General features: G+C 38.5%; 3 protein-coding genes across 4 annotated transcripts; 1 reads left to right on the top strand and 2 right to left on the bottom strand.

The window, feature by feature from the left end:
* Nucleotides 1-3,176, bottom strand: rhoh (ras homolog family member H). Its single transcript, XM_028445109.1, has 2 exons — nt 3,008-3,176; nt 1-1,381 (listed from the first exon to the last, which is right to left on the bottom strand). The coding sequence occupies exon 2, from the start codon at nt 971-973 to the stop codon at nt 386-388; it is 588 nt and encodes a 195-aa protein (XP_028300910.1). The 5' UTR covers nt 974-1,381; nt 3,008-3,176; the 3' UTR covers nt 1-385.
* Nucleotides 3,177-4,947: 1,771 nt separating this feature from the next.
* n4bp2 (NEDD4 binding protein 2) lies at nt 4,948-20,912 on the bottom strand. 2 transcript variants are annotated; one of them, XM_028445039.1, is made up of 16 exons: nt 20,529-20,912; nt 17,925-18,939; nt 17,498-17,622; nt 17,039-17,127; nt 16,537-16,613; nt 16,308-16,448; nt 13,086-15,556; nt 11,761-11,846; nt 11,625-11,670; nt 10,621-10,820; nt 10,405-10,529; nt 10,157-10,283; nt 7,454-7,630; nt 6,744-6,912; nt 5,699-5,822; nt 4,948-5,621 (listed from the first exon to the last, which is right to left on the bottom strand). In XM_028445039.1, exons 1-16 carry the CDS (start codon nt 20,776-20,778, stop codon nt 5,576-5,578), a joined length of 5,268 nt encoding a protein of 1,755 aa, XP_028300840.1. In that variant the 5' UTR covers nt 20,779-20,912; the 3' UTR covers nt 4,948-5,575. The 2 variants fall into 2 exon arrangements, with proteins under 2 accessions (XP_028300840.1, XP_028300848.1); XM_028445047.1 differs by lacking the exons at nt 4,948-5,621; nt 5,699-5,822; nt 6,744-6,912; nt 7,454-7,630 and having other exon boundaries at nt 10,405-10,542.
* A 1,009-nt stretch (nt 20,913-21,921) lies between these two features.
* LOC114462323 (tubulin alpha chain-like) lies at nt 21,922-25,094 on the top strand. The gene is made up of 4 exons (XM_028445083.1): nt 21,922-22,038; nt 22,965-23,187; nt 23,784-23,932; nt 24,012-25,094. The coding sequence occupies exons 1-4, from the start codon at nt 22,036-22,038 to the stop codon at nt 24,987-24,989; spliced, it is 1,353 nt and encodes a 450-aa protein (XP_028300884.1). The 5' UTR covers nt 21,922-22,035; the 3' UTR covers nt 24,990-25,094.
* The last annotated feature ends 452 nt before the right edge of the window (nt 25,095-25,546 follow it).

Below are 25,546 nucleotides of genomic sequence, written 5' to 3'. Positions count from 1 at the left end.
GTTAAAAAAACATTTAGTTACGAATAGAATAGAAAACAATTGAATTTTAAATTACTTTCATTATTTTGTCTTAAACAATTACATTTTGCAAATCCTCCCAAACAGGACACAAAGACGGTGCTGTCAGTTCGGCACACAGGCCACATATTAGACACCCTTAATTTGAAATACAAAGATTGGTTTAGTAAAAACACTGTATATGAAATTTGAATTGTTTTAATTATATTATTGAATTATTGCAAACTGTATCATAAACTATTTCCTCTAGTTTACAGATGTTTTCAGGAGCGTTTTAAATGTAGATTTTGGCACGTTAGATGTTCACAATCATACTCCCAAAGTCAACTTATTTACCATAATTACCCTAACATACAGAGGCCAAAGGTCAAAAGACCTTACACTGGTTAATGCTGAATAGGCGTCTCCTGGCTTGTTTCTTGGCCTGATTAACAACTGTTCGCACTGCGTACTCAAAAACCTGTTGAACACCTCGATTACTCAACGACGAGCACTCCACGTATCCTTTGGCGTGCATCTCATGAGCCACATGTTTCCCATGCTCTGCTGAGATGCAGCCGTTACGATGCACCCCCATTTCTCGCTGGTCCGTCTGAGTCGCCACCAGCAGCACTGGCACCTTAGGCAAGTTTTGTCTGACCTCAGCAATCCACTTTTCCTGGGCGTTTGCCAAAGAATTTGGATTGGCCACGGAGTAACAGATGAGGACAACGTCAGCTTGTTGGTATGACCTTGGTCTGATCTGTCTGAAGTTGTCATTTCCTGCTGTGTCCCACAGTCCCAAACTGATCTGGATCCCATCCATGTTCACCTCCACTCCTGTGTTCTCAAACACCGTGGGCTTGTAGCTGTCTGGGAAGGTCTCGGAGGTGAAGCGGACCAGCAACGCAGTCTTTCCAACTGCGCTGTCCCCGACCAAGACGCACTTTACTGACATGTCTCTCAAATTGTTCATTGTGGCCTACAGTTGTTTCACAGGTTAAGATACTTAAAACAAGGTTTCTATCTAAACATTTGAGAACAAAATGTCTAAGTGCCTGAGGGCAGTAATCCCAATGTGTGCGATACTTCGGCAGAGACGGTTCTTAGAGATGTCGAGCTCTGCTTTGTGGAGACGGTTTGTTACAGCTGACATTCAACAAATACATAGAATAACTACTCCATGTCTTTAAATAGAACTAATGCGTATACCAGGGGTATTTCCAGGCAACACTTTTCCATTTCAAAGTTTCATTATGTGTTTCAGATCATCTCCCAAGATGTTCAGGCCATCACTGCTCACTTCTTCTCAGACTCGTATTCAGGTTGCGGTCGTGTTCTTTTGTCATGGAGACGCTTGTCCGCACCGAGGGTTGAATATTCACTGAAGAAAAAACAGAGCATTTTCCACATGTAGTTTAATACAGTACATTGTAACCAAAGCAAACAATAGACTTTTAAAAAACTGAGGGTGCAAATAGAAAAAAAATTAAACTTTAAATCAGATTTTTATCCAAAGCAAAGTTTCAGTTCTTTGTACATTAGTGACTCTAAGCATCCAAACACATAATACACTGTATTACAGCTGATTAGCTGTTCCTCAGGAGCTCTAGCGTTACAAAATGAAATCCTTTTTTATTAGAGTTAAGATTTAGTGTGATCATAGGGTGCACAAAGAGTAATGTAATAGTTATGGAAAAACTACATAAAGTCCTTTGTGTTTATGACCTGCCACTCAGTATCCTACCATCACAAATACCTTTCACCTTTACACTATTGAACACTGGTTGGTCAATATAAAGCCAGATGTGCTGTTGTCAACATGAGCAAAGCGTGCATGTCTGGCCACACATTATTTTAGACCACACATTATTTTAGGCCACTTTGGCTGCATTTGCTGATTAAACATGTATGTTTTGCATAAAGTGTGATACATTTGCTGTTTGTTTCTTGCACAGCTCGAAATTATTGTTATCAAAAATAAGGCCGAGGCCACAAGGTTCAAACTCCAGGCCCACAAATCATATTTGGCCCTTCATTAAATCGAGCACAACTTGAGGCAGAATTCTGATTAAAACCTACAGAAGGAACATTCATTATTCGCCTCGGTTTTATGCAGTTCTGTTGCTGATGATTGTGAGCAAATGCTTTGCAATTTCTCTGTGCCACGTGGGTTGTAATTTAAATCTACAAAATAATGATAAATTGCACATTTCTCATTTCTTTTACAAAAATGCTCAGATTTTACTTATCCATCCCTCACGAAAGCCAACTGGTGCAATGTTTGATGGGAATTTAAATGTTACTTTACCTCCTTTAGAATTATGCAACTGAAAGGGAAATCGTTGGGATGGCACAAGTTTCTATTTTTTTCTGATTTACAGATTGAGGCTCAGTAAAAAAGAGCATTTCGCTTGTGTCAAAATCTTGAATAAAAAGATGTGATGGGCTCTCATGGCGATCTATTCACTTACACTGAAATATAATGGATGGGATGTCTGGGTTTGACACAATTTATAGCTTCAAAAGTTGGTTATTCAAAAATGTATCTGATGCGTTAAAAAAAAACATATTATAGGAGAACATGGTAAAAATTATACAGCAGCGTAGTCAGGGAAATGTTTACCTCTCCTCTGAGACACTTCTTTTATTACTGTGGAATTGATTATTCTAATTTTGTAGTCTTGGTAAAAATGTGTTTAAGTTAAACTTCAACTAAGTCCAGTTGCTTTACCTGAGCTACTTTAATTTCCATGAGCTAAAATATGGAAAACCTTTACTTATATATGTACCAAACATCATCCATACCGTGTATAATTTACTTTCGCCTGACAATTTTATCTAATCTGAGTTAAACTGATTTAGATGAATACAATTTGAATAAAAATGTACATTTTAACACCGGGAAGCAATTGCATGCAGGAAATATAGTATGTAGTACAGTATGGAGTTGCAAAATTCTGTTATTGATAAATACGCACAAGTAAGAGTTCAGATCGACACATCTTACCTTTTTTATGATGTGCGTGAACTGTAGAATGTTGAAAGTCCTGTTAGTATTTGTATCACACTGAGCAGACCTTTGTAATTCCGTTATTGTCACAGCTAAAGAGGCCAACGTGAGGGAAAGAAAACACAGCAGCCTCTTTCTGAACCTTTGGTTGGAAGGAAGTGAAGTGATAGAGAGATGGAGAAGAAGTGAGACATCCGTTTGCTTGGTGAGAGTGTGACTCACTTACAGCACTGCTCCCATCACTCTGTGCGTTTATATACTGTATGTGGTGCTCAAAACCAGCTAGAATGCTTGTTAGCACCAAAGTTAAAGGTGAGGTCAACTTTTTTGGGGTTTTGTTAGGACTAGCCATCAATCTCAATTAGCAGTGTGATGATATCTCGATACGGCAAAATATCGCGATAGTTCTTACACTCGATCGATTATCGATATGCTCGCTTTAAGTATAATTTTTTTTTTTTTTTTTTCAAAACCTTTTCTGGTTTTTCACTAAAATGTGCAGGTAGGTCTTCACAGAAATGTCACTATTGAAGGAACCAATATATTGTTTACTGGAATGTTGCACTATAATGGTGTCACTGTTAAGAAAGACCCTATTTTTTGTTTACAGAAAGCACTATTGGAGATACTTATTTGTTTACATTGGTATGAAGACATGTATTTACAGAAATGTTGCACTAAAATAGTGTCACTGTTCATAGGACACTTTTTCAATTTATTGTCTTTCAGAGATATAAAATAAAAATTGTATTTTTTCACTTAATCTTTTTTTTTTCTTATGTCATAGATTGATTTCTGACCATTATATCGATGATCGCAGTATTGTCATATCGTGAGATAATCGTTATCGTGAGCTCTGTATCGCGTATCGTATCGTGAGGTACCCAGAGGTTCCCACCGCTATTCTCAATGTTGCAAGTATGACTCTAAGCCAGAAGGCTCCCTCTTTTCTCTATAATTTTTTTTTTTTTTTTTAATTACCAATGCTGACTTTTTACGCTCTTATATCTGAAAATGATAACCAGTCCTTTTGCTGTGGCTTTTTTATTCCTGCTGACCAGGAAACAACAAATAAGCTGCAGTTGAACAAACGTCACAATGGACACTCTATATTCCTCACACTTGCTCACATGTTTTTTCTTTTAGCATCTAATTTCAAGCAAACTCTATATATTAAAAACAACACAATTTAAAAAGTGTATGACTACACAAGGTCAAAGTCACTCAACATTACATATCATGAAGCAAACCGTTTGCACCGTTTCACATTAACAATGAGAAATATTGTAATCCATCAGTGGAAACTATACATTTTTTGTCCTGGTATAAAATGATTTCAAAGCTCAGTTTTCCATTTAGAATCACTGTAGTGATAAAGATTTGTGACTTTTTTTTGTGCATTTGTAATATACGTTTGCTGTTTATACTGTATAGAATACCTTTGTCAGCATGAAAAGAAGCACTGGTTTGAAACACGGGTCATGGTCTCATTTTCTCCCTTTTAAAACATTTTTTCACACGTTTTCTAATCGCTAAATATCCCAAACCTTTCACACCATGTTAGTTTTGTCTGCTGAAAACCCATTTATTCGGTAATTACGGTAGGCAATAAAAAAATACTGTTTTTAAGCCAGAAAATTTTAAGTTGACAACCTTCCGAGGTTAGGTTGTAATGAAAACATGTATGGAAAGTTCATGGAGTCTCTTAACTGGCAATATGAACATCAGTCTTTGTGCATGTGTAAATAACCAGTGAACCAGCTTGTGAACAAATAGAATTTTTATTCTTAACTTTTGAAAAGGGAGCACATAAAAACCAATATGTACTGCATAAGCAAGCATTATATACACTTTGTAAAAATCTGTCAGTTTTATAAAATACTTACAGAGGTAGAGAAATAAAAATATTTTAAATCACTAAAAGTATTTCGGCAACATTAGAAACGATCTACCATAAAAATTTGGCACTGTGTATCAAAGAGTTAAAAAAAAAAAAAAAAAACCCAACCCACTGGCCTGAAAATGTAAGAAAAGCTTTTTGTTAAATTTATTACCTGAGTGTAAAAATCAGCACCTAATTATTGCTAAAGCTAACGCAGCGTTGCATGATGCAGATGCTGTTGCTAAAACAGGAATGGATGGCTTCAGAAGTCATGGTGAATTTTTGGTCACCCTAATCATCAAGATTTGATCATTCGAGTTCCATCTTACAGCTACATTGGTGCAAAACAACAGCTTGGTCTTTAAACATGTCCTTGTGATGATTCAGCAAGCATCCCATAACAATCCAAAGTCCAATTCTAGACATAAAATGACATTATTTTTGTTGCAAAAATCTGATTAGATAACAATGAAAAATCTGAAAATCTCTTAATCTTAAAAGGATTTAGAAAAAACGTACATCATAAAATCTTTTAAAATGCACAAACACTGCCCCGCATTAGAGATGCAGGAAATGACATGTTTGTCAATTGAATACAGTACAGCCACTTGACTGGAGTGCGTGTAAGAACAGGAGACGTCTTCCACACCAGCTTCAGTTTGCATCAAATAAACGATTGCTTTTCACTTCAAATAAACCAACACGAGGCCTGGGTTTGGTTCAGTGAACCTGAGAGAGGCAGAGACGAGAGAAAAGCTCCATGAACACATCTGTGTGTGTGAGTGTGTGTGTGTTTCTATACAAACCTGTGGTGTTTGTTGGTGAGGTAGTCTATGACGGCAGGACGGATGCGGGCCACGCCCCCCTGGCTGTGGTTCCCTCTTCCTGTGATGATAGAGAGCTGTGGTTGACACAGACCCCGCTCACAATCTGCTCAGAGAGAGAGAGAGAGAGAGAGAAAGAGAGAGAGAGAGAGAGAGCGGTGAAGAAGATCAATCTGTACAAACAACGAAAGAAGTAGAAGCACCTGAGTGGTCACAACATGTATACATAAGCCACAAACTGTTGTCCTACCTGATTGTAAAGCAACCTAGTTTCAGTTTTTCCAAATAAAAGGTACAAAGAAGATTATTTCCGAACAACATTTGGCTGAAAAAACCACCAATTTCATGCCATGTATTCCACGATAATGAGGGTGGATATATATCCATGTATTTTGAAGGAAAAACACCCCAAAAAAGAGAAAACGTAGAATATTAGAAATGTGTTCATATTACGTTTTCAAAAATAAATGTTTATATGATGCAATGGTTTTTAGATTTCTTTATGTTACAAGTGAAAAACTAATTAACAACAAATGATTATAAGACACAGAGATACGATACAATTTATCCCAATATTAAAGTATAAGGCGATTATTGCAATTTTGTTTTTTATATATGACTTAAGAAACAACTCATCTCTAAATGTGTACACCTTCATGAGAACATTATCATTGGCTTTAACATGCCATGTGCCAACAACTTAAAATAAAAAATTAACATACAATCTGCCTGTGGCTTTTAAACCAACTTTGACTTTAGTGCAACTTAACTGAGATATATATGCCTAGAACAACAAATAAATACAGAAAGTTAATACTTTCTTTTTAGGTTTTATTGAAAAAACACAAGCTGGTCAACATGCCCAGGTTTCAGTGCACTTTGTCATGCAGTGGAAAAGACTTTCCTGGTTAAATAAAGGTTAAAAAAAGATCAATATGGATGCATTTTGAATCGATCCGAGAATCGTGCGACGTAATATCGCAATAAATCGCCAAATCAATTTTTTTCAACACCCCTAGTTGCTCACCTGCAGCTTTGTCCTCTAGGACCTTGGCCAGATGCTGCACGGCCTCGTCCACATGCAGCCCGTGCAGGTCCAGCACGTTATTGGGTAGAAGTGATGAGTTGACTCTCTCAAATATCTGAGCTGCAGCTCGATGGTTGGCCTCTCGCACCCGCTGGCCATGCAGGTGTCCCTGAATATTCATTCAGATCAGATGCTCACACTGGTAATCTTTCATTAATGATAATGCCACATTTTCTTTGACAGATTTGAGGACCTTTAGTGCAGTGTACCATCTTCTAAATGCTAATTCTAGCAAAGATAGTTTAAATAATCTCCGACAGGTTTCTGCCTTTAACATACTCCAATGATTTTCAACAATAGAAGTTCTAGTACAAATAGAGAACATAATGTAAACGTTAAATGGTGCTTCAACTCATTGAGCTTGCTCAGTCAATCCATTGTATAGAGTGCCTTAAAGAATATCTGTCTTCCTGGATTTCTATGTAGTAAACTCCTAATTTCCACATTATAATAGCAATCTGTGTTGTAGTTTTTTAATAAATGCAAAAAATGCAAGGTTTAACCATGATTTTGTCAGTGTCCATCACTGTAACTGTGGTTCCTTCCCAAAAGGAAACGAGTAATAAAAAAAGTTGGTACGGTATACCTTGGAGTTGGCCTGGAGGTGTAATAAAAACCTAAAGTAGCAGTGTTACTGTATCCCCTCTCACCTGTTGTGCATAGAAGGAGGCCACTTCTTTGCGCCCTTGCCTGTGAGCTTCTGCTGCCTTAGAAAAACTCTCCAGCTGCCGTTTCCTCTGCAGAGAAGCCTCTGCCCTGAAGTCCTCGTATTCTGGGTCCTCAGTGTCCTGATAGTTTGCGACAACTGATTCCACCAGCTTCTGCGTCTGGAATGTTGGAGAAATTGAGTGGTACAGATAACTACAGATTTTAATAACAATGAATAATATTTATAATCCTGGAAAAAAAAAAATGATGCACCATCCTAAATCCATTTTGACAAGTGAGTGCTGACCTCTACCTGTCATTAAGAAATACTACAACTTTTATAATTTCATGTATGGACATCTATAGTAGATTTCTTTGGATGCGTGGATTATATGGGTCGTTACAAACATATGGTGAAAATTTCACATCATTAACACCTTTAGAAATATATTTAATGAGAAAAATGATGTGTATATTAGATCAGTGGTTCCCAAACTTTTCACAGTCCCGTACCCCTTCAGACATTTAACCTGAGGCCTTGTACCCCCTTCTCCTGCACACACTGTATTCATACAGTTAAATTTGTCTCTGAATTTTACCTATCCTGTTGAGGAATAATATCTATACTATAATTCAAGGGAGGTCTGTGAGTGTGTGTGTGTGTGTGTGTGGAGCAAATATCTCCCCGACGCGGTGCCAGTTCGACCTGATACTCGGTCGACGGGTTCCAAATACCCCGAGTGTGTGTATATGTTATTTTGGAGTAATTTGGTCATTTCAAAATGTTTATTTTAATTTTATTTCACTTCTGGACGGCCCCCGAAATGAAACCTATTCAACTTTTGACCTCAGGGTGTGAGGGGGCGCTAGAGCACCATCTATATCTATTTCACAGCACAGGTCATTTCCGGTGTGTGCCAGAGCTTCTGTGGACTTCTCTTTAGGAAACATAGCTTTTTTTTTTTTTTTTTACTATTCCTTAATTGGTGATGACGTTTCGAAACGTTTATTTTCATGTTAGTTTTACCTAACGCTATTTAGACCGGACGGACCTCACCCGGAAGTTGTATAACAAACCACCATTTAGTCTGGTTACAGTCTGTGTCACGACACACGTCCGTAGCGTGGTAGTGCGCTCCCGCGGACTTCTCTTTTGAGGAAACATACTTTTTACTGTTCCGTATTGGTGATAATGTTTCAAAACCTTTATTTTCATGTTAGTTTGATGATCGTACGCTATTGAGACCGGACAGACCTCACCCGGAAGTTTTTGACGGCAATGGCTGCTGTGTTGAAAGCTGCACATTTCTTCGCGGCGTATGTGTGAGAACCAACGGAGGAGATTAGAGTCCAGGTAGAGAGTCTCTCACACACACACATCGATCAGGTGCGCTTCACTATCGATCACCGTCTACGTGACATGCGTGCAGGTATGTGAGTGTATAACGGACCACACACCAAACAAAAAACTAAACAATATTTATACAGGAAGTACACAAAACAACAGAAATGCTCAAAAATATATAAAAGGCTCCAAAAACACACACAATGACTCCAAAAAAACATATATTACAGAAAAATACACCAAACGAAAAAAATATAAAAATGAATTAAAAAAAAAACCCAACACATTCATCATGCGCATGTCTCATAGTATTAAACCAGGAAAATTGCATACGCTATTTTACTGTGCACCTGCAAATATACCCCTTTATAATGCTACAGAGTATGTTATTATTATGCTCATAATTGACAACTCTACTTAAGCGCCCAGTGGTCCATGAATGGCATCTGACTATATGAATACATACTTCCGACGGGCACTGTACTAGACTTAAAAAAACATACATTACATTATGAAAATGGCTCAAAATACACAAAACTGAATATTTATACAAAAAATGACTCCTGAATTACACTTCAATAGCAACAAAAACAACAATTATACAAAAATACACGACTCCAAAAAACATACATTACAAAAAAATGTAAAATTAAAAAAAACAGCAAACATTTATGCACAAAAACACAACAAAAAGATACACAAATACACATGACTCCAAAAAACATATGTTACAGAAAAATACACCCAACAAAATAATATAAAAGTGATGATGAAGTCATGTGCATGTCCCATAGAATTAAACCAGGAAAATTACACCCACATTTTGCACCCGCAAATATACTCCTTATGCTCCCACATGAATGCATACTTTGACGGGCACTGTACTAGTATGATTAAAAAGGATAAAGCATCTGTAAGCACACAGGAAAACATATTATTCAGAATTATCACTAGATTTATTTAATTAATTAGCCGACTGGCATTTTCAGTGAGAAACAATTTCTTTTATTTAGGGAAAAAAAAAAATCGACCAAAAATGTGTTGATTGACCATATGCAGTAATGCAAGTCCTAAGTTGTTCTCTTTTTCTATACTTTGTTTTCATCCTTATACATGGTAGCAAAATGCATCAAGCATGTTTGGCTACGCAAAGCAATGTTTGCACTTTTTTGATTAGATTGTTTTTCACCGCTAGACGATAGTCATACAGAGGCCAATGTGTAGTTTGTGGCAATGCATCGTAGCTCCTGCCTGCTGGTATATTTATATTCTAGTTTCCAATGTTGCCACACTTTAAAAAAAAAAACATTTTTGTGTACCCCACTTTGGGAACATCCCTCATGCTTGTGTCTTTTGATACCTTTTTCCTCTCTTTGCTGGATCCTCTGTGATGTTCAGGCCGAGGTGCTTCTGGTGCAACTACCGTCTTCACAGGCTCCTCGCTCAGCAGAGAGTGCAGAAAATGCTCTGTTTTGGTAAGGTTGTAACTACAAACCCACACGAGATCACAAAAACTGAGTTTTACCTGTGCTTCAGAAACCATAAATGTCTTTATATTACAGCCAACTAGTGACAATAGCTTAAACAGTCGCAGCGTTGCTTCCTTACTTGTGGTCACGCAAGATGTCCCGTAGAAAATGCTTGTCAATGTTCGGGAAGAGAGAAAAGAGCTGGTTTTCCTTCAGCAAAGTTGCTCCATCCCGCCGGTCGAGGTCTGCACGACTTTGCCTTGTCTACGAAAGACAACTAGACAGATGTCAGAAGATCCAGAACGACAAGCTTAACCTGACACAGGTAATTTACAGTTTCATGTAGTGCTGTTACCCTTTCAATAGTTTGGTGCAGAGCCTGCTCTTCTTTAATTATATCTCTGAGAGAGACATGAGGACGGGACACGTTCCAGTGGTCCATGAATGGCATCTGACTCTGGGCCCCTGGCTGGATATCTGCCAGTGTGCAGCCATCTGTGTTCTTCGTGAAGTTTCCAAACTGTGGTTGTCCCCACTGTCCAAGTTTAGCTGAGCCTTAACGAATAAGTCGGAGTTCATCAAAAGGCGGAAAGAAAAAAATAAGTGTGGATGATGATTTTAACGTGTTTATGTGATGGTGGATGACACACGGTCTCATATCTCAAGTGGCGTCCAGATTTAGTTTCAGTCTATTGCCAAAACGTGTATATAGATGTACTCTTATTTTATTTTGTCATCAAATATTTTTGTTGCAGTTCTTTGTAAATTTGTCCACTAATGCTATCGAGAATTTAGTCAACTGGAATTATTACTTCTAATAATATAAGAGGAAGAGGTATTCATTCATTCAATTTCCCGCACAGTGATGACTTCGGATTAGGCTTATTTACCATCAACCACCACCCCTTCAAAGAAACTTGCTCCCACCTCAAAATTAGCCACTGATAAATTAGATGAAAATAGTTGTGAATAATTCAAATATTTTCAACTAATTTCAATATATATATAATAAATGCAATTACCTTAATATTTTGGTCATTATGCCTTTGTTTGCATTTATTCTGAGTTGAAAGTATGGTTGAAACTATCAGCAAATTTAACCTTGGTTTAAATTGGTTTACTGAGGGTTCATAGACTTCAGTTTGTTCATCAGGTATAGTCCTATTATTTGTCATATATTTGCCATAAAATGTCACATTTCCACATCCATCCATCACTTTGGTGGCATCTGATATGTCAAATTAGGACCAAGAGGTGTTACCCTTTCCACCTTTCTACCACAGATCCTGCTGTAAACTATTCAATCACATATTGTAAAACACTAAGCGAGTGTGTGTGTGTGTGTTTGCTCGGACTTACTCTCCTGCAGCAAATGAAAGGACAGATTGGTCTGCTTTTGTCTTTCCTGTAAGACACGAGTGAGAGTAAATGAAAAATAAACTGTATCAGAATGACACAGTGAATTATGACAAAAAGTATATAACTTTGGACTCACCTGGATGCTGTCCTTCCACTTTTGGTGAAGCAATTTAGCAAAGTTCAGGTTCATCAGCACCACGTAGTCCTCACAGGAGCACGTACCTGAATGTCAAAAGAAAGCTCATGATAACTTTGACATTCACGGACAAAAATTAAATCAGTTCATCTGATATGTGTTACGGTTTTTGTTTATTCAGGGAATTTTATCTCCGAACATGTTTCGACTGTCAACTGCATGTCTTCCTCAGAGGTGATATGCCTTGATGTGTCCCTACGAGTTTTCTCATAAGGAAAACATCAAAGCATTTTCTGATGGCTTTCATGTCTCTCTCTCTCTCTCTCTCTCAAAAAAAAAAAATGAACTTCCTGGTATTAGTTCATATAATAGATGAGAGTTAGACATTTTCCTTGCAGTCATGTATCTACATTCTGACTCAGTGTTCATGAGAAATTGATTTAATTCAGGGGTTCTTTTACTGCTGAGGTGTGGTAGGGGAGCTTGTAATCCAAACTGTCAAATGAAATGGGTCCAAAAATCTCAGTGTATCAATTATGTGTTTAAACCAAATCATATAGACATATACTGTAAAGCACATCTTTTTCTTCTTCAATTTTAATCAATTAGAATGTCACTTAAAAAATAATTTCTTTAAATTTGTATAGGTTCCAGCATTGAGTAAACATTACGAGGGGAGTTTTGCCCTCAAAACAGCCTCAAATACATAGTTCAAAAAAATTATTTAGCCCTTTCTACTGATGCAAAAAAAATACACTAAGCTTAAGTAAAAATGTTGGCACCAATAGCAAATCAGTAACGCTAAAGAACAGAAAAAGACATTGTTTAACAATCATGTACCTGAATTTGAAAATCTATGACTTTGTGGCATGTGCATTTCCACATTTACCTTCACTCCTCTGCCTGCAGGCTAGCCATGTTTTACATTTTAATTACAGATGGGGTGTGATGAGTCTATATTCTGTTCTGCAATTATTTAAAAACTGAGATTTTACTGCTGTCCACTGACTTCTTGCTTTAGTTCTTTGTAAAAGCTCTAACACAGTTTAGACATTTCAAACTTTTTTTTATTATTCTTGTTCACAGTTATTGCATCATTCTTTGGGGGTTTTTGCAGAATGTAGAACATACAAATCCCTTCGGATGTTTCATTTTGTGTTGTTCACAGAATAAGTCAAAATAACTCCTCAATGAGAGCCAGCAGTTGACAACCTGAATTTTAATCATGCAGAGAGAAAAAACAAAGGCCCAGCTCATGTAAACAGGTTAGTTCAAATCAACCAGTTTATGGCACCTGTTAACTGTTAAAACTGAGTGTTGATTACCTGGGTCCACTCCTACAGGACCGAACAGTTCGGTTAGCTGTAGAGCAAGCTCAGTGGGCAGATTTAGCTCCACACTCTGAATATCCAGGTTTTTGCTATGACTTGCGGCTTTCCTTTGATTTTCCTCTCTCTCCATTGTTTCTAGCTCTGCCTGGAGCACTCTGTTAACTTCATCCATGCTGGCAGTGTCATCCTCCATCTCAACCCCTGAATCTTTGATAATAGCCTTGATGTCAAAGTTTTCACCCCAAGCTGGGGCTTCAGGATCAAGCTCCAGCATCACTTTGCATTCTGTGATGTCACTTATCAGTCCTTTTGTCATTGTGTTAGTTTCAGGAGAAAGTTCTTCAAATCGGGTGTTGGGATGCTGTTGACTTTGGTCTTCAGCAGCTCCACCAGCAGACCTTATTATGTCAACATTAAACATGGTGTCTTCTGGCTCACTAGCAGTCTCACATGTTGGCCGCTGAGTTTCATCTTTAGTTGGCTCACTGGTTGGGAAGCCTTCTTGCTGATAGTCTTTAAATGCGTCAGAGCATAAAAGGTTTATGTCTAAAGCTCCAAATTCTTTGGATAGACTTTGGGAAACTTCTTCAGCTGCATCATTTTCACCACGAAAGAACCTCTCTCCAGAGTCCAGCAGCAGGTTTGTGGTCCACTCCAGATCCTGGTGACACTTTTCATACAGATCCTCTAATATATCAAAGCTCACTAGCCTAAAGTGACGACTAAGAATGCGCAGGCTTTCCAGGCGGTCATTAGTTCCCCCAAAGTCCTTTTCCTCCACATGTGTGCCTTTCTCATGCACTACACGGTATGGCACCACTCCCTGTTCAGAAGGTTGAACTGCCACTGCAGCAGATAATGCAGAGGAGATGTCTGGTATAAAGCGAGAAGGGTCACTTGACAACACTGTGATATCACTGTGATGGCTGTATGTAGTGATGGCTGCATAATCAGAGGATTCTCTGGAGTTGAGTCGCCAAAGAAAAGCAAAGTCTTGAGATTCCGTTTGAGTAAAACTACTTTTTTCCAAAGGAAGATGAGGAGCTTGCGACTGCACATCTGCTTCCAATTTAGTGTCTGTTGCCAGACTCTGTTGGGGAAGTGGACTAGAGTATGAATCAAAATTTGGAGTGATGATGGAGCTGGCACTGTTTTTACTGCTCTCTAAGTTCTGAGGTGTAGTTTCGGGAGAATCCTGAGACATTAGTGAAGAATTGGAGCAGTTCTGAGTGAAAGTAAGTGCTAGCTTGCAGTGCTTTCCTGACCTACGTTGTTGCTTTCTGTCATGACTGCCCACCATGGTTCCATCACTTTCTCCAGGGCTCAGACAGGTCTCACTGAGGAGGCTGTCATTGTCCTCTGTTCGATTCTTCCTGTCAGTATCTCCATCAAGACTACCAGCACTGTCATAGCTGTGTTCTCCTACTCCCTCCTTGCACATTTTAGCAGCCATGGAGGTAATTATTCCAATGGAACTACACTCTTCACTTTTAGCTCCAGGTTCTTCCTCACAATGAGACTCTGACTCTCTGGAAGCATTCCAATCCAACACACAGTCTGGTAATTCTCCCGTTTTACCATGGAGCTTTTTTGTGTTTTGATTTGTGTTTGATTCTTCAGAAATGCTCTCTACCACAACAGCAAGCTCTAACTGTTCTCCAGAACTTGGTGAAAGGGAGGGTGAAGCAGAAGCATCAGTATGATCTGCAACTGGCTGGATAAGATCAAGAAGCTTTTGAAACTCCTTAAAATTTGGGCCTCCCCCTGGTTCCACAGATGTCTCACTGTCATCAACATTTTGAGATTTGATTTCATTTTCCTCTCCACATACTGCCTTTTCAATCTCCCTTTTCTTCAACTTTCGTTGCTGGAGAGGACCTTCAGAGGGCCAATCCCCCTCAAAATGTAACTGCTCAAATGACTCCTTTTCAATTTTGTATGTTTTCAAGCCAACATCTCCAGTCTCTTCTTCACCTGTAGGGTCTTTTCCCTCTGTCTTACTCTCCGACTGGTTGGTATCTTTAATCACTTCTGTATGGTCGTCTCTCTGAAAACCAGACCCCCTGCCCGACCTTTCTCGCTTTGTTCTTTGTTTAATGGACTCCGAAAAGGCCACAGGAGTATCATCCTGAAACTGATCTTCATTTATCACTGATTCCACAATACAATCTGGCATCCTCTTGTCTCCAATCGAGCTATCCAAATCTATATGAGAGTCTGGCTCAGAGCTCAAATAGTTGAACTCAAGGTCACCTCTCTCAGAACCATCAGCATCATCAAACAGTCCTCCACTGTCTTGGAAATTAAGCGACTCCGTGGATTTTTTGGTACCATCTTGCCCAGAGCGTCCAATAGATGATACATCAGGGAGGGAGGAAAACATTTGAGGATGGGATTTCTTGGATTGGTTTAGATTAGATTTCTGACCTACAAGGTCGGGACAGGTTGTATCAGACGAGTAAGTCCTAAAAAGAAGAGAAAAAACTGTAAACACTATATCGAATGAAAGTACCAATGACTGTACAATCTCAAAATGCATCTTTGTCTCTATGACAACTCCATATTGTCATAGAAAAAATTTAAATCATCATAAAATCCTCTTTATTTTTAATTTATGTACAGATGATGTTCTATTTGCGAGAAAAATCAGAATAAACATTAAAACATTTTTTTTTTGTTATGAGTACTACATCTTTATTACTTTTAGGCTATATAAACCAGATTGTGTCTGAGTGTGTTTATTTATTTTTGTATAAAGAGACCATTTATTAATCAATTGCACAACCGTAAAAATAGGCGGGAAATGCTCGCTAAGGTTGACAGCACGGGTGTCGAACTCCAGTCCTCGAGGGCCGGAATCCTCAGACTTTTAGATGTGTTCCTGCTCCAACACACCTGAATCAAATGAATGGCTCGTCATCATGCTTCTGCAGAGCTTGATCACAACACATTGGTCTCCACAAGGAGTGTTTGAGTAGGGACACATCTAAAAGTCTCAGGAATCCGGCCCTCGAGGACTGAAGTTTGACCCCCCTGGTCTACAGCTATCATACACAGAGATGATACAGTACTCATAGGAGTCCCACCACTTACTTACAGATCTAAACATCAAGAAAATGTATCAGCTAATCCTTCTTAAAGTCATTATTTTTTTTAAATTAATTTATTTTGATAAAGTGGAGAACCAGGATGGAAAAGATTTTGATTAAAACTCACGGTGGACCGGAGGTCTCATGTAGGAGCGGATTTTTCCATTCTGGCATGTGTGAGCCCATGATAGTCTGAACTGTGACAAAGCGCTCATAGTGATCAAGCATGTGACGAATCTTTTCCAGTTGTACAGCATGCGTAGTCCGTCTGCATAGGCACACACACAGATACACAGTTTGGAAAAAAATATGAAAACTGGGAGCACTTTATATGAAAATGAAAAAAAATGTCCCACCTTGCAAGCTCTCTAGGCTTATTCTTCCACCAAGTGTCCGGCTCTCTGAATAACACCTTGTATCTGTGTTGTAGTGCCTGGAAAAGATCATTTTTAAGTCAAATGAAACCTGAAACATGCTTATAAACAGCTGATGTTTAAAGTTACAGTAAAAAAAAACAATATCAAAATGAAAAATATTTTAATCTAATATGAATAATTATCATCACTAATAATTATTCATATTAACTAATATAATCTCTTTTCAAATCATGTCTTCTACAGATGTAATTTTTAGTCGGAAATCAACAGTCGCTGAGAGAGTTATTGGCTCTTGACACATTAATTTGTAAGTTGCTAGGGTTTGAATAAAAAAATGCATTCAAGCAAAAAACTATTTAGGTACAAATGTCATGTTTAAAAATAAAAAAAGGCCCAGAACAAATTACCGTACTACATTAAAATACTCTCACCATTCAGTTTAAGAAAACTTTAAAAGTCTCATGTTTTCAAGTTTACTGACCTGAATGACATAAGGTTTCATCTCCCAGCCTTGCATGTTGGTATTGTCGATGATTATGGGGTTAGCGCCCCTAATAAAGGCATCCATGGCTGTTGGATTAAAAAAAACACAGGATGATCAACAGTGGAGTATTTCCACTATGCGCTACAGGGGCGGCTCTACTCGACTCAACATTCGTTGTACTATCAGGTACCGATTTTGTTTTTCACTTGAGGATGGTCCTGGTGACACTGGTCCCTATACGTGACCCAAACAACAATATAAAACATCTGTTGGGGCGAGACAAAATGGAGGACAAGCAGGTACTGTAAGCAGAGCAGAGCCGTGCCAGTAAAATGCAGTGTAAATGCACCGTACATGGGTCAAACAGGGTACAAACATTTTTTTCTTAAACGATCATGATTGCAATTTCATTCACTGCTAAAATAAACATCAAAACAAACACATTGCATTATCTACCTCGTTTTTGGTTCCAGTGATGGGCCTCCCCCAGAAGAGCAGGATTATAATAGTATCGTCTGTTGTGAATAAAATAATCATCAGTGCTCAGTATAACCCCGCCAGGGTTGCACTCCAACAAGGCTCTACAGGGACGAGAAAGATGTGACATTATTGACAACAGAAAAAGATAAAATGCATGACCACTATAATTATCACATTTTTAGGGGAGTTCTGGGGAATGTAAAGTATAGATGCTTGTTTTTGTCAATTAGGCCATTTGATTTTTCTGTGATCCATCGTTAAACTATCACGTTGGGAGATAATCATTGTCCTTGTGAGCTTTTAGTCAATGTTTTAAAACTGAAAATAACTGCTAATGAATAAAAATAACTGACTTTTGCTGTAATCTGGTCTGAACATTTAATAAGCAATAAGAGTTCCTTACCTTGCCAAAGTTGACTTTCCAGATCCAGGAGGACCTCGTAGCAGCACGAGCACCTTCCCCTCCAAGTGCAGCCGGTTGTTGCGGACAGGAACATGTGACCCAGTGGTGAGTGCCCACGACTTAGGAATAGTGGCATGATGTTTTATTGGTGCTTGACCAATAGGGTTTGCATTTATCATGGGAGACAAATGTCCAGGATTGCCATGCCATGGTGTCTGAGCGACTGGATAAATAAAGGTTGGCTTCGAGTGTCCAGGGTTATAAGAAGGAAAAACAGGCAGCCCCTGATTCCAAGGAGATGACACGCACCCTGTGGGCTGCTGATGAAAAGTTTTGCCGGTTAAACTCGTTCTTCCAGCTGCATCTGGATGTGAGTTCCATGCCTGCTCTGACTGTAGTTGCAACGGTTCTTGCTTTTTGTACACCTGAAAAGCCGACGAGCGTCCCGAGGCTGCGAGGTCAAAAGACGTGTTCGGCTTGTCAGCAGATGCTTCTGTAATGAGGTGCGTGAAATCTACAAGAGACTGCTGTCCCTTTTCAGCATTAGTGTCCCATGTGCTAAGGTCATTGAGTACGGACGAGCTTGCAGGCATTTGACGCACCAAGTTTCCTGCTGGAGTTGAATCCTCTACTAAAGGGCCTCGTGGTCCAAGCTCCAGGCTGGACTGAAGTAGCTCAGGGAGGGCTTGCTGAGGGGGAACATGTAGTGGAGGGAAAGAAATGGATGCCTCAGATAATAACTTGCTGCTGTTGTGCTGTTCTTTCTGTGTATTGAAAGTCTCCAACTCTTGATCAATTAGCAGATCCAGCTCTTCTGACAGGATGTCTTCAGGGAGTGAAGAGGATGGGTTCAGTGAAGGTTTGGAGGGGTCCGGGTCTGGTTTTGGTTCAGAAAAAGAATATGGACCAAGCAGGGCAGCAGCTGTCTGTTCAAAGCTGGAAACTGGAGGATGGACAAGTGCAGCCCCTTCAGCAGCAACAGACAACTCCAACAGGGAGTCCATCGCAATGTCAACTGAAACACAAACACACAGGGAGGCACTGAGTCTTGTGTTCATTTGTATTACCTCAATAAAAACAAACTTAAAAATGAGAAATAAAAAATATTTACTCTTATTAGTAAGACAAAACAATGTTTCTTTACTTTGTATAAAAACAAATATGGCATTAATGTCAGTCGATATAATAGAAAAGAGAAAAAGGGTTTTTACAGTTCTTGTTCAAAGATTGTAATAACATCCACTCATTAATTTACTATAAACAAAACTTTTAGAAAATTAATGTTTTTAACTTAATCGCTTTAACATTTTTAATAGTTCTATCTAACAAATCTTAAATTTGTTGGTTAATATTACAAGAAATGACAGCATTTTATTGAGCATAGTACTGTTAGTTTGTGGTAAATATGTCCAAAAATAGGCAGAAAACCTAAACTGGCCAATGAGGGGTGATCCGTATTAATAAACGGGCAGTCTATTCATACGTTTCCTTATAAGTAGGCACGGCCTATATTTTTTATATCTTATTTGGTATTAAAAAATACTTGTTTTAGAAGTCACTGCTTTTCTTACTTTTCAGTACATGAAAAGCACGATTAGATGTATTTGAGAGTGCATCCTAACCCAGACCTTTCATAAAACAAGCCACACTACAGAACTCACTCACACGTGCTGTCCCTTAGAGGGACAACATATTGTGCAGTTGTTTGTTATTAAATGTGCCTGTGGGGCATTTTGCATCAGCAAATTGAATTGTCTGTCTGTTAAGACTTTATCTTGTTTAACATAGGAGTGTGACGATATCTCGATACGGCGATATCTCGCTATATTTTTTCGCATGATCGATTATTGATATGCTCGCTCTAAGGATCAATTTTTTTATTTTCAAAACCTTTTCTGCTTTTTCACTGAAATGTGCTGGTACATCTTGACAGAAATTTTGTCACTTGTTTGTTGAAGGAACCAATATATTGTTTACTGGAATATTGTATTTGAATGGTGTCTCTGGTAAGAAAGACCCTATTTGTTGTTTACAGAAAGCACTATTGGAGATACTTATTCGTTTACATTGGTATGTTGACACTTTTTTACAAAAATGTTGCACTAAAATAATGTCACTGTTCATAGGACACTTTTTCAATCTATTGTCTTTCAGAGATATAAAATAAAAATTGTATTTTTTCACTTAATCTTTTTATTTTTCTTGTTATGCCATATATTATCATAGATCGATTTCTGACCAATATTGTATCGTGAGGTACCCAGAGGTTCCTATCCCTAGTTTAACATATAGAGATTAATACCGTATATCGCCATTTTGAGAAAAAAAACGTCGAGATATGAGTTTGGTCCATATCGCCCGGCTCTATATTGAAGAGACAACTGTGTGTGACTCTAATCATGAGCAGGACTGTGTAGCATGATTACCAAAACAAACTGTGGCATTAGCTTTAATCCAGATTAACAACATAGTAGCCGTGTAGTTAGCATGGGACTCTCATATCATGGAGTAAAACACTTAAGGCACGCACGCACGCACGCACAAGCACGCGCGTGCACACCTCCCTGGGGACAAACTGCAGGTCAGACAAGTGTGTTGAGCTACCTTTGAAATCACACTCGGAGAGCACGATGTAAATAACTTCTGGGTCCAAGTGTGAGAACATCTCCTGCATGCTTTTCACCACGTCCTCCGAGCTGGAGCTGGATACCGAGTTGCTGCAGCCTGTTACTGCCGAATGTCCCTGCGCTAGAGGCGGTTGGAAGTCCGTGTGGTGGCCGACGCTTCCCCACTCCATCGGCGGCCCGTGGGGAAGCCGTGCCGGGCTTTGATCAGTTTTCTTTCTGCGTGGCATTCTGGAGCTCAGACCACTGCCATTAATATTAAACAGACCAGAACAAACATCTACATGGTACTGAGAAGCACGACGAATGTATAAACATGCCGTCCGGACGAATAGTGTTACAACTGTAATGTGTAGCGCTGTGAAAACAGCGCCCCCTGTGACGGAAAAAGACTAATAGGTTCTACTTTACTCTTCAAAATAAGAGCTTTTCTTATGCAACTATATCCGTTCTAAACTTGACTCTCGTATTCGGGACCTAGATTTTATAAAGGTGATAAAATAATAAAAAAATATCTGGAATTCATCCCATTAAAGTAAAATATGACATTACAACACATACAACAAAATGCCTAATTTAACATGTTTGTTTAGATAAGTCAGTCAGATTTAATTGATTTTAAAATATTTTTTGTTCAATAAGAAAACGTGTAATAACAAATGTATTTTAATTTTTATTTATTATTTTGATGGTTCAGATATTACAGTAATAAAAATATAGTACTGACTAATACAATAATTATAGATAGTCAGATATTACAGCATTGTATCATTTATATTACACTATTATCATACAGCACCCTTGGGTGGGACCTATATTAAAAAAATGGGAAAAAATCATTATGGGGCAATGTAATATGAAAGTATGACAAATGTGTGCTAATTACTACACCACCGTGCGTCAATTATAAATTAGTTCATTAAAAGATAAATGACGAGCAAAAAAAAAAAAATAAGAAGTATTATTTCATTAAAAATTCCTAAAACGTTTTGAACGAAGCAAAAACAAAAATTCAGCCCAAGGCTAACGTACGATGGAGCATTGTAGTCATTAAAAAAAAAAAAAAATCAGTTTTCCGAATTTTTTTTTTAAATCCATTTTCTGAATTTTTTTTTTTTTTTTTTAACCCGTTTTCCGAAGTATTTTTTTTTTTATATCCGTTTTCCGAATTTTTTTTTTTTTTAAGTCGGTTTTCTGAATGACTTTCTATAGTGACTTTTATTTTTTTTAGTGGAGGGAACGGGCTTCCATAATTAACAGATACATTACGATAACAATTGTAAATATTAATCTATAAATACATTTTAAATTACTCTTTTATTTTGAACTGCCCCTCCCTCCATCACATGCTATGCAGCTGCTACTTCCTTTTTACCGACTCCGCCCCCTCCACATGCTGGCTTATATAAACCCCGGCTCTCCCACTCCCTCCTCATTCTTTCCTTGTGTTTGATTTCGTAACATCAGTAGGAGGACAAGCAAACAAAATGGTAAGTAGCTGCTCCCTAACTGATGACGCAGCCGCTGAAATCTTGTTTTTTCGTCTCAACCCTACGTTAAATTTTTCTAATGAGTGGATGAATTTTATAACAAGGCCACAATCGTCGAAATGGAACAAAAACATTGAAAAAAAACGGCTTTGAATATGTCTAATAGTTTTAATTTGATTGAATCACTTAACGGTTTGCAGATTAAGAACAAATAGCTATCAAAGAACATAATCTAAAAGACAACTCCGTTCTGCTTTGTGACTTTACCCGTCGTTTTATATACAAGTGGTCTAGAAGGAGAGTAACGTGTTATTTAAACAGAAGGTTAAAGTCCTAATCACGTGGTGTTCTCGGACGGTTAGTTTTTGAAGACTAAGTAATTGTGGTTGAAATGAGACTTAAAAAAAAAATACAAATGCTGGAAGAATGACATGGCAGATATTATGCAGCTGTTCTGAGTTTGTAGTAAAACAGCTATGGGGGCCATTATAATTGTAAACGCGTAATTGATTAATTACAATTATGACGTCATTGAAAAGATATGTTGCTGTTGTAATCGTTAATGAATTGTAATTGAGTTCAAATTACTTTGTAATTGTCCCAGAAATTCTATTAACTGTTATTTACAATGAAAATAAACAATACTTAGGAACCATGTTATAGTTCTACGGCTTACAGATAAACCTACAAAGTCAACAATTATTAAAATTAATTTTGTATGAAGAATCAATATAATTTTACCTTTTAAAAAAAGTACATCTATGGGTATACTGACCTGTTATAATCCCCTTGACCTTACATGAGGTGTGATGTACATATTGATCATTTAATGTAATCAGCGTTAAGGCTTTTACTTCTAATTAAAAGTAAGAAGCTTTCATAACTGAGAAATGTGACAATTTTGTCCTGTTTTTCTTTTTTCTTAGCGCGAGTGTATTTCTATGCATGTTGGCCAAGCTGGAACCCAAATGGGCAATGCCTGCTGGGAATTGTATTGCCTGGAACATGGGATCCAGCCTGATGGACAAATGCCCTCTGACAAAACTCGTGGTGGTGGAGACGACTCCTTCAACACGTTCTTTAGCGAGACTGGAGCAGGAAAACATGTGCCCAGAGCCATTTTTGTCGACCTGGAGCCTACTGTAATCGGTCAGTTCTCTTAATGTTCATCCATCTTAGAATAATTATCTTTTTTGGGTTTCTTTTTTAATACAAAGGACTTTTTCATGATACTATACAGTTTTAACAGAATTGGTCTCTATATATCTTCTAAAGCGCTGTGTAGTGTGCTGATAATTTTTCAGATATTGTTTCTCATATTAAGAAAACTTTTTAAATGTATTACTGCTCCTATCTAATCATGAAAATGATTAGAAACTTAATTGATGACTACAAAAATTTGATCGACGTGACTTAATGTTGTAAATTTATAATAAAATCAGGCTGGTGGCTGCTTTCTGCTTCATTTTTGCTGCAGTACCATACATTAACTACTGGGCGCAGTGTCTCTTCACCATTTACATTGTGAATTGCACAACAAAAGAACCAACCTAAAGTTTAGGACTATTTCACTGATAAATTATACTAGTAGTATTTTTAAAAGAACAACAAATGAATTGTTATACATTTTGTACAGGCCCTGTTTTTTTTGACACTTAGGATATTAATTGTATTTTTCCTAATGAATTTGGGAGAACTGTAATGAAAACTTCTAGTTGACAAATGTTAATTTACTACTTTTCCAGATGAGGTCCGTACAGGAACGTACCGTCAGCTGTTTCATCCGGAGCAGCTGATCACAGGAAAGGAAGATGCTGCTAACAACTATGCCCGTGGGCACTACACCATTGGGAAGGAGATCATTGATATGGTCCTGGACAGGACTCGTAAACTGGTGAGAGCTGGTTTTACTTTGACAGGTGTGTGAATGGTTTAAAATTATAGCTTTAAAACTCTGGTTTTATTTTCTGCAGGCAGATCAGTGCACTGGTCTGCAGGGATTTCTCATCTTCCACTCCTTTGGTGGAGGCACAGGCTCTGGTTTCACCTCCTTGCTGATGGAGAGGCTCTCTGTTGACTATGGTAAGAAGTCCAAGCTGGAGTTTGCCGTCTACCCAGCGCCCCAGGTTTCCACTGCTGTAGTTGAGCCTTACAACTCCATCTTGACCACTCACACCACCTTGGAGCACTCTGACTGTGCCTTCATGGTGGACAACGAGGCCATCTACGACATCTGCCGCAGGAACCTGGACATTGAGAGACCGTCCTACACCAATCTGAACAGGCTCATCGGTCAGATCGTGTCTTCCATCACGGCCTCTCTTCGCTTTGATGGTGCTCTAAATGTTGATCTAACAGAGTTTCAGACCAACTTGGTGCCTTACCCTCGTATCCATTTCCCTCTGGCCACCTATGCCCCAGTAATCTCTGCTGAGAAAGCCTACCATGAACAACTGTCTGTGGCAGACATCACCAACGCCTGCTTCGAGCCAGCCAATCAGATGGTGAAGTGCGACCCTCGCCATGGTAAATACATGGCCTGCTGTCTGCTGTATCGAGGTGATGTGGTTCCAAAAGACGTCAACTCTGCCATCGCAGCCATCAAGACCAAACGCTCCATCCAGTTTGTGGACTGGTGCCCCACAGGCTTCAAGGTGGGCATCAACTATCAGCCTCCCACTGTGGTTCCTGGAGGAGACCTGGCCAAAGTGCAGAGGGCCGTGTGCATGCTGAGCAACACCACCGCCATTGCTGAGGCCTGGGCCAGGCTGGACCACAAGTTTGACCTCATGTACGCTAAAAGAGCCTTTGTCCACTGGTACGTTGGAGAGGGAATGGAGGAGGGAGAGTTCTCAGAGGCCAGAGAGGACATGGCTGCCCTGGAGAAAGATTATGAAGAAGTTGGTGCTGATAGTGTGGGAGAGGAAGATGAGGAAGGAGAAGAATACTAAAGCACTTGATGTAACTGACCATTCCAAAAGTTGATCCTCATTGCAGTGTTCTGACCAACTGTTTTCTCTGCAGTGATGTTATAAAAATAAATTCTGGCATTTCAAGTGAGCTTGTAATCATTTACACCAGTGTCCTCTGGTGGCTACTAATTGTGTCCTTGTAAATATTTATTAACAAAATGCTCTAGATTTTTGTGAATTCTGAATTAAAGGTGAAGTGGTCTAATGTGAAAATAAATGATCTGTGATACTAGATACAAATACTGTGACTTGCATACAAAGTTAATAACAGAATTAAGTTTTAAGTGGTTTGTAAATGCATCCAGTTATATATTTAAATGCAGCACTTAATCAATTTAGTGTACATTTAATTGGATCCTAAATGGCTTTTAAATCTCAAATTGTCCCAAAATGTTATACATGTTTTTTCTGTATCTGCACCAAATGCAAGTGCTGAAATCATGCAAGAATTCACATCTGTTTCCTTCACACCTGTTAGTGGTGCAAAAATATGCATGAGGATATATTTCCTGTAACACTGCAATTTCCGTTTTGTT

This window comes from Gouania willdenowi, chromosome 1 (genome assembly GCF_900634775.1).
Source record: "Gouania willdenowi chromosome 1, fGouWil2.1, whole genome shotgun sequence".
Lineage (NCBI taxonomy): Eukaryota > Metazoa > Chordata > Actinopteri > Blenniiformes > Gobiesocidae > Gouania > Gouania willdenowi.
This window is presented reverse-complemented; position numbering and strand designations above follow the sequence as displayed.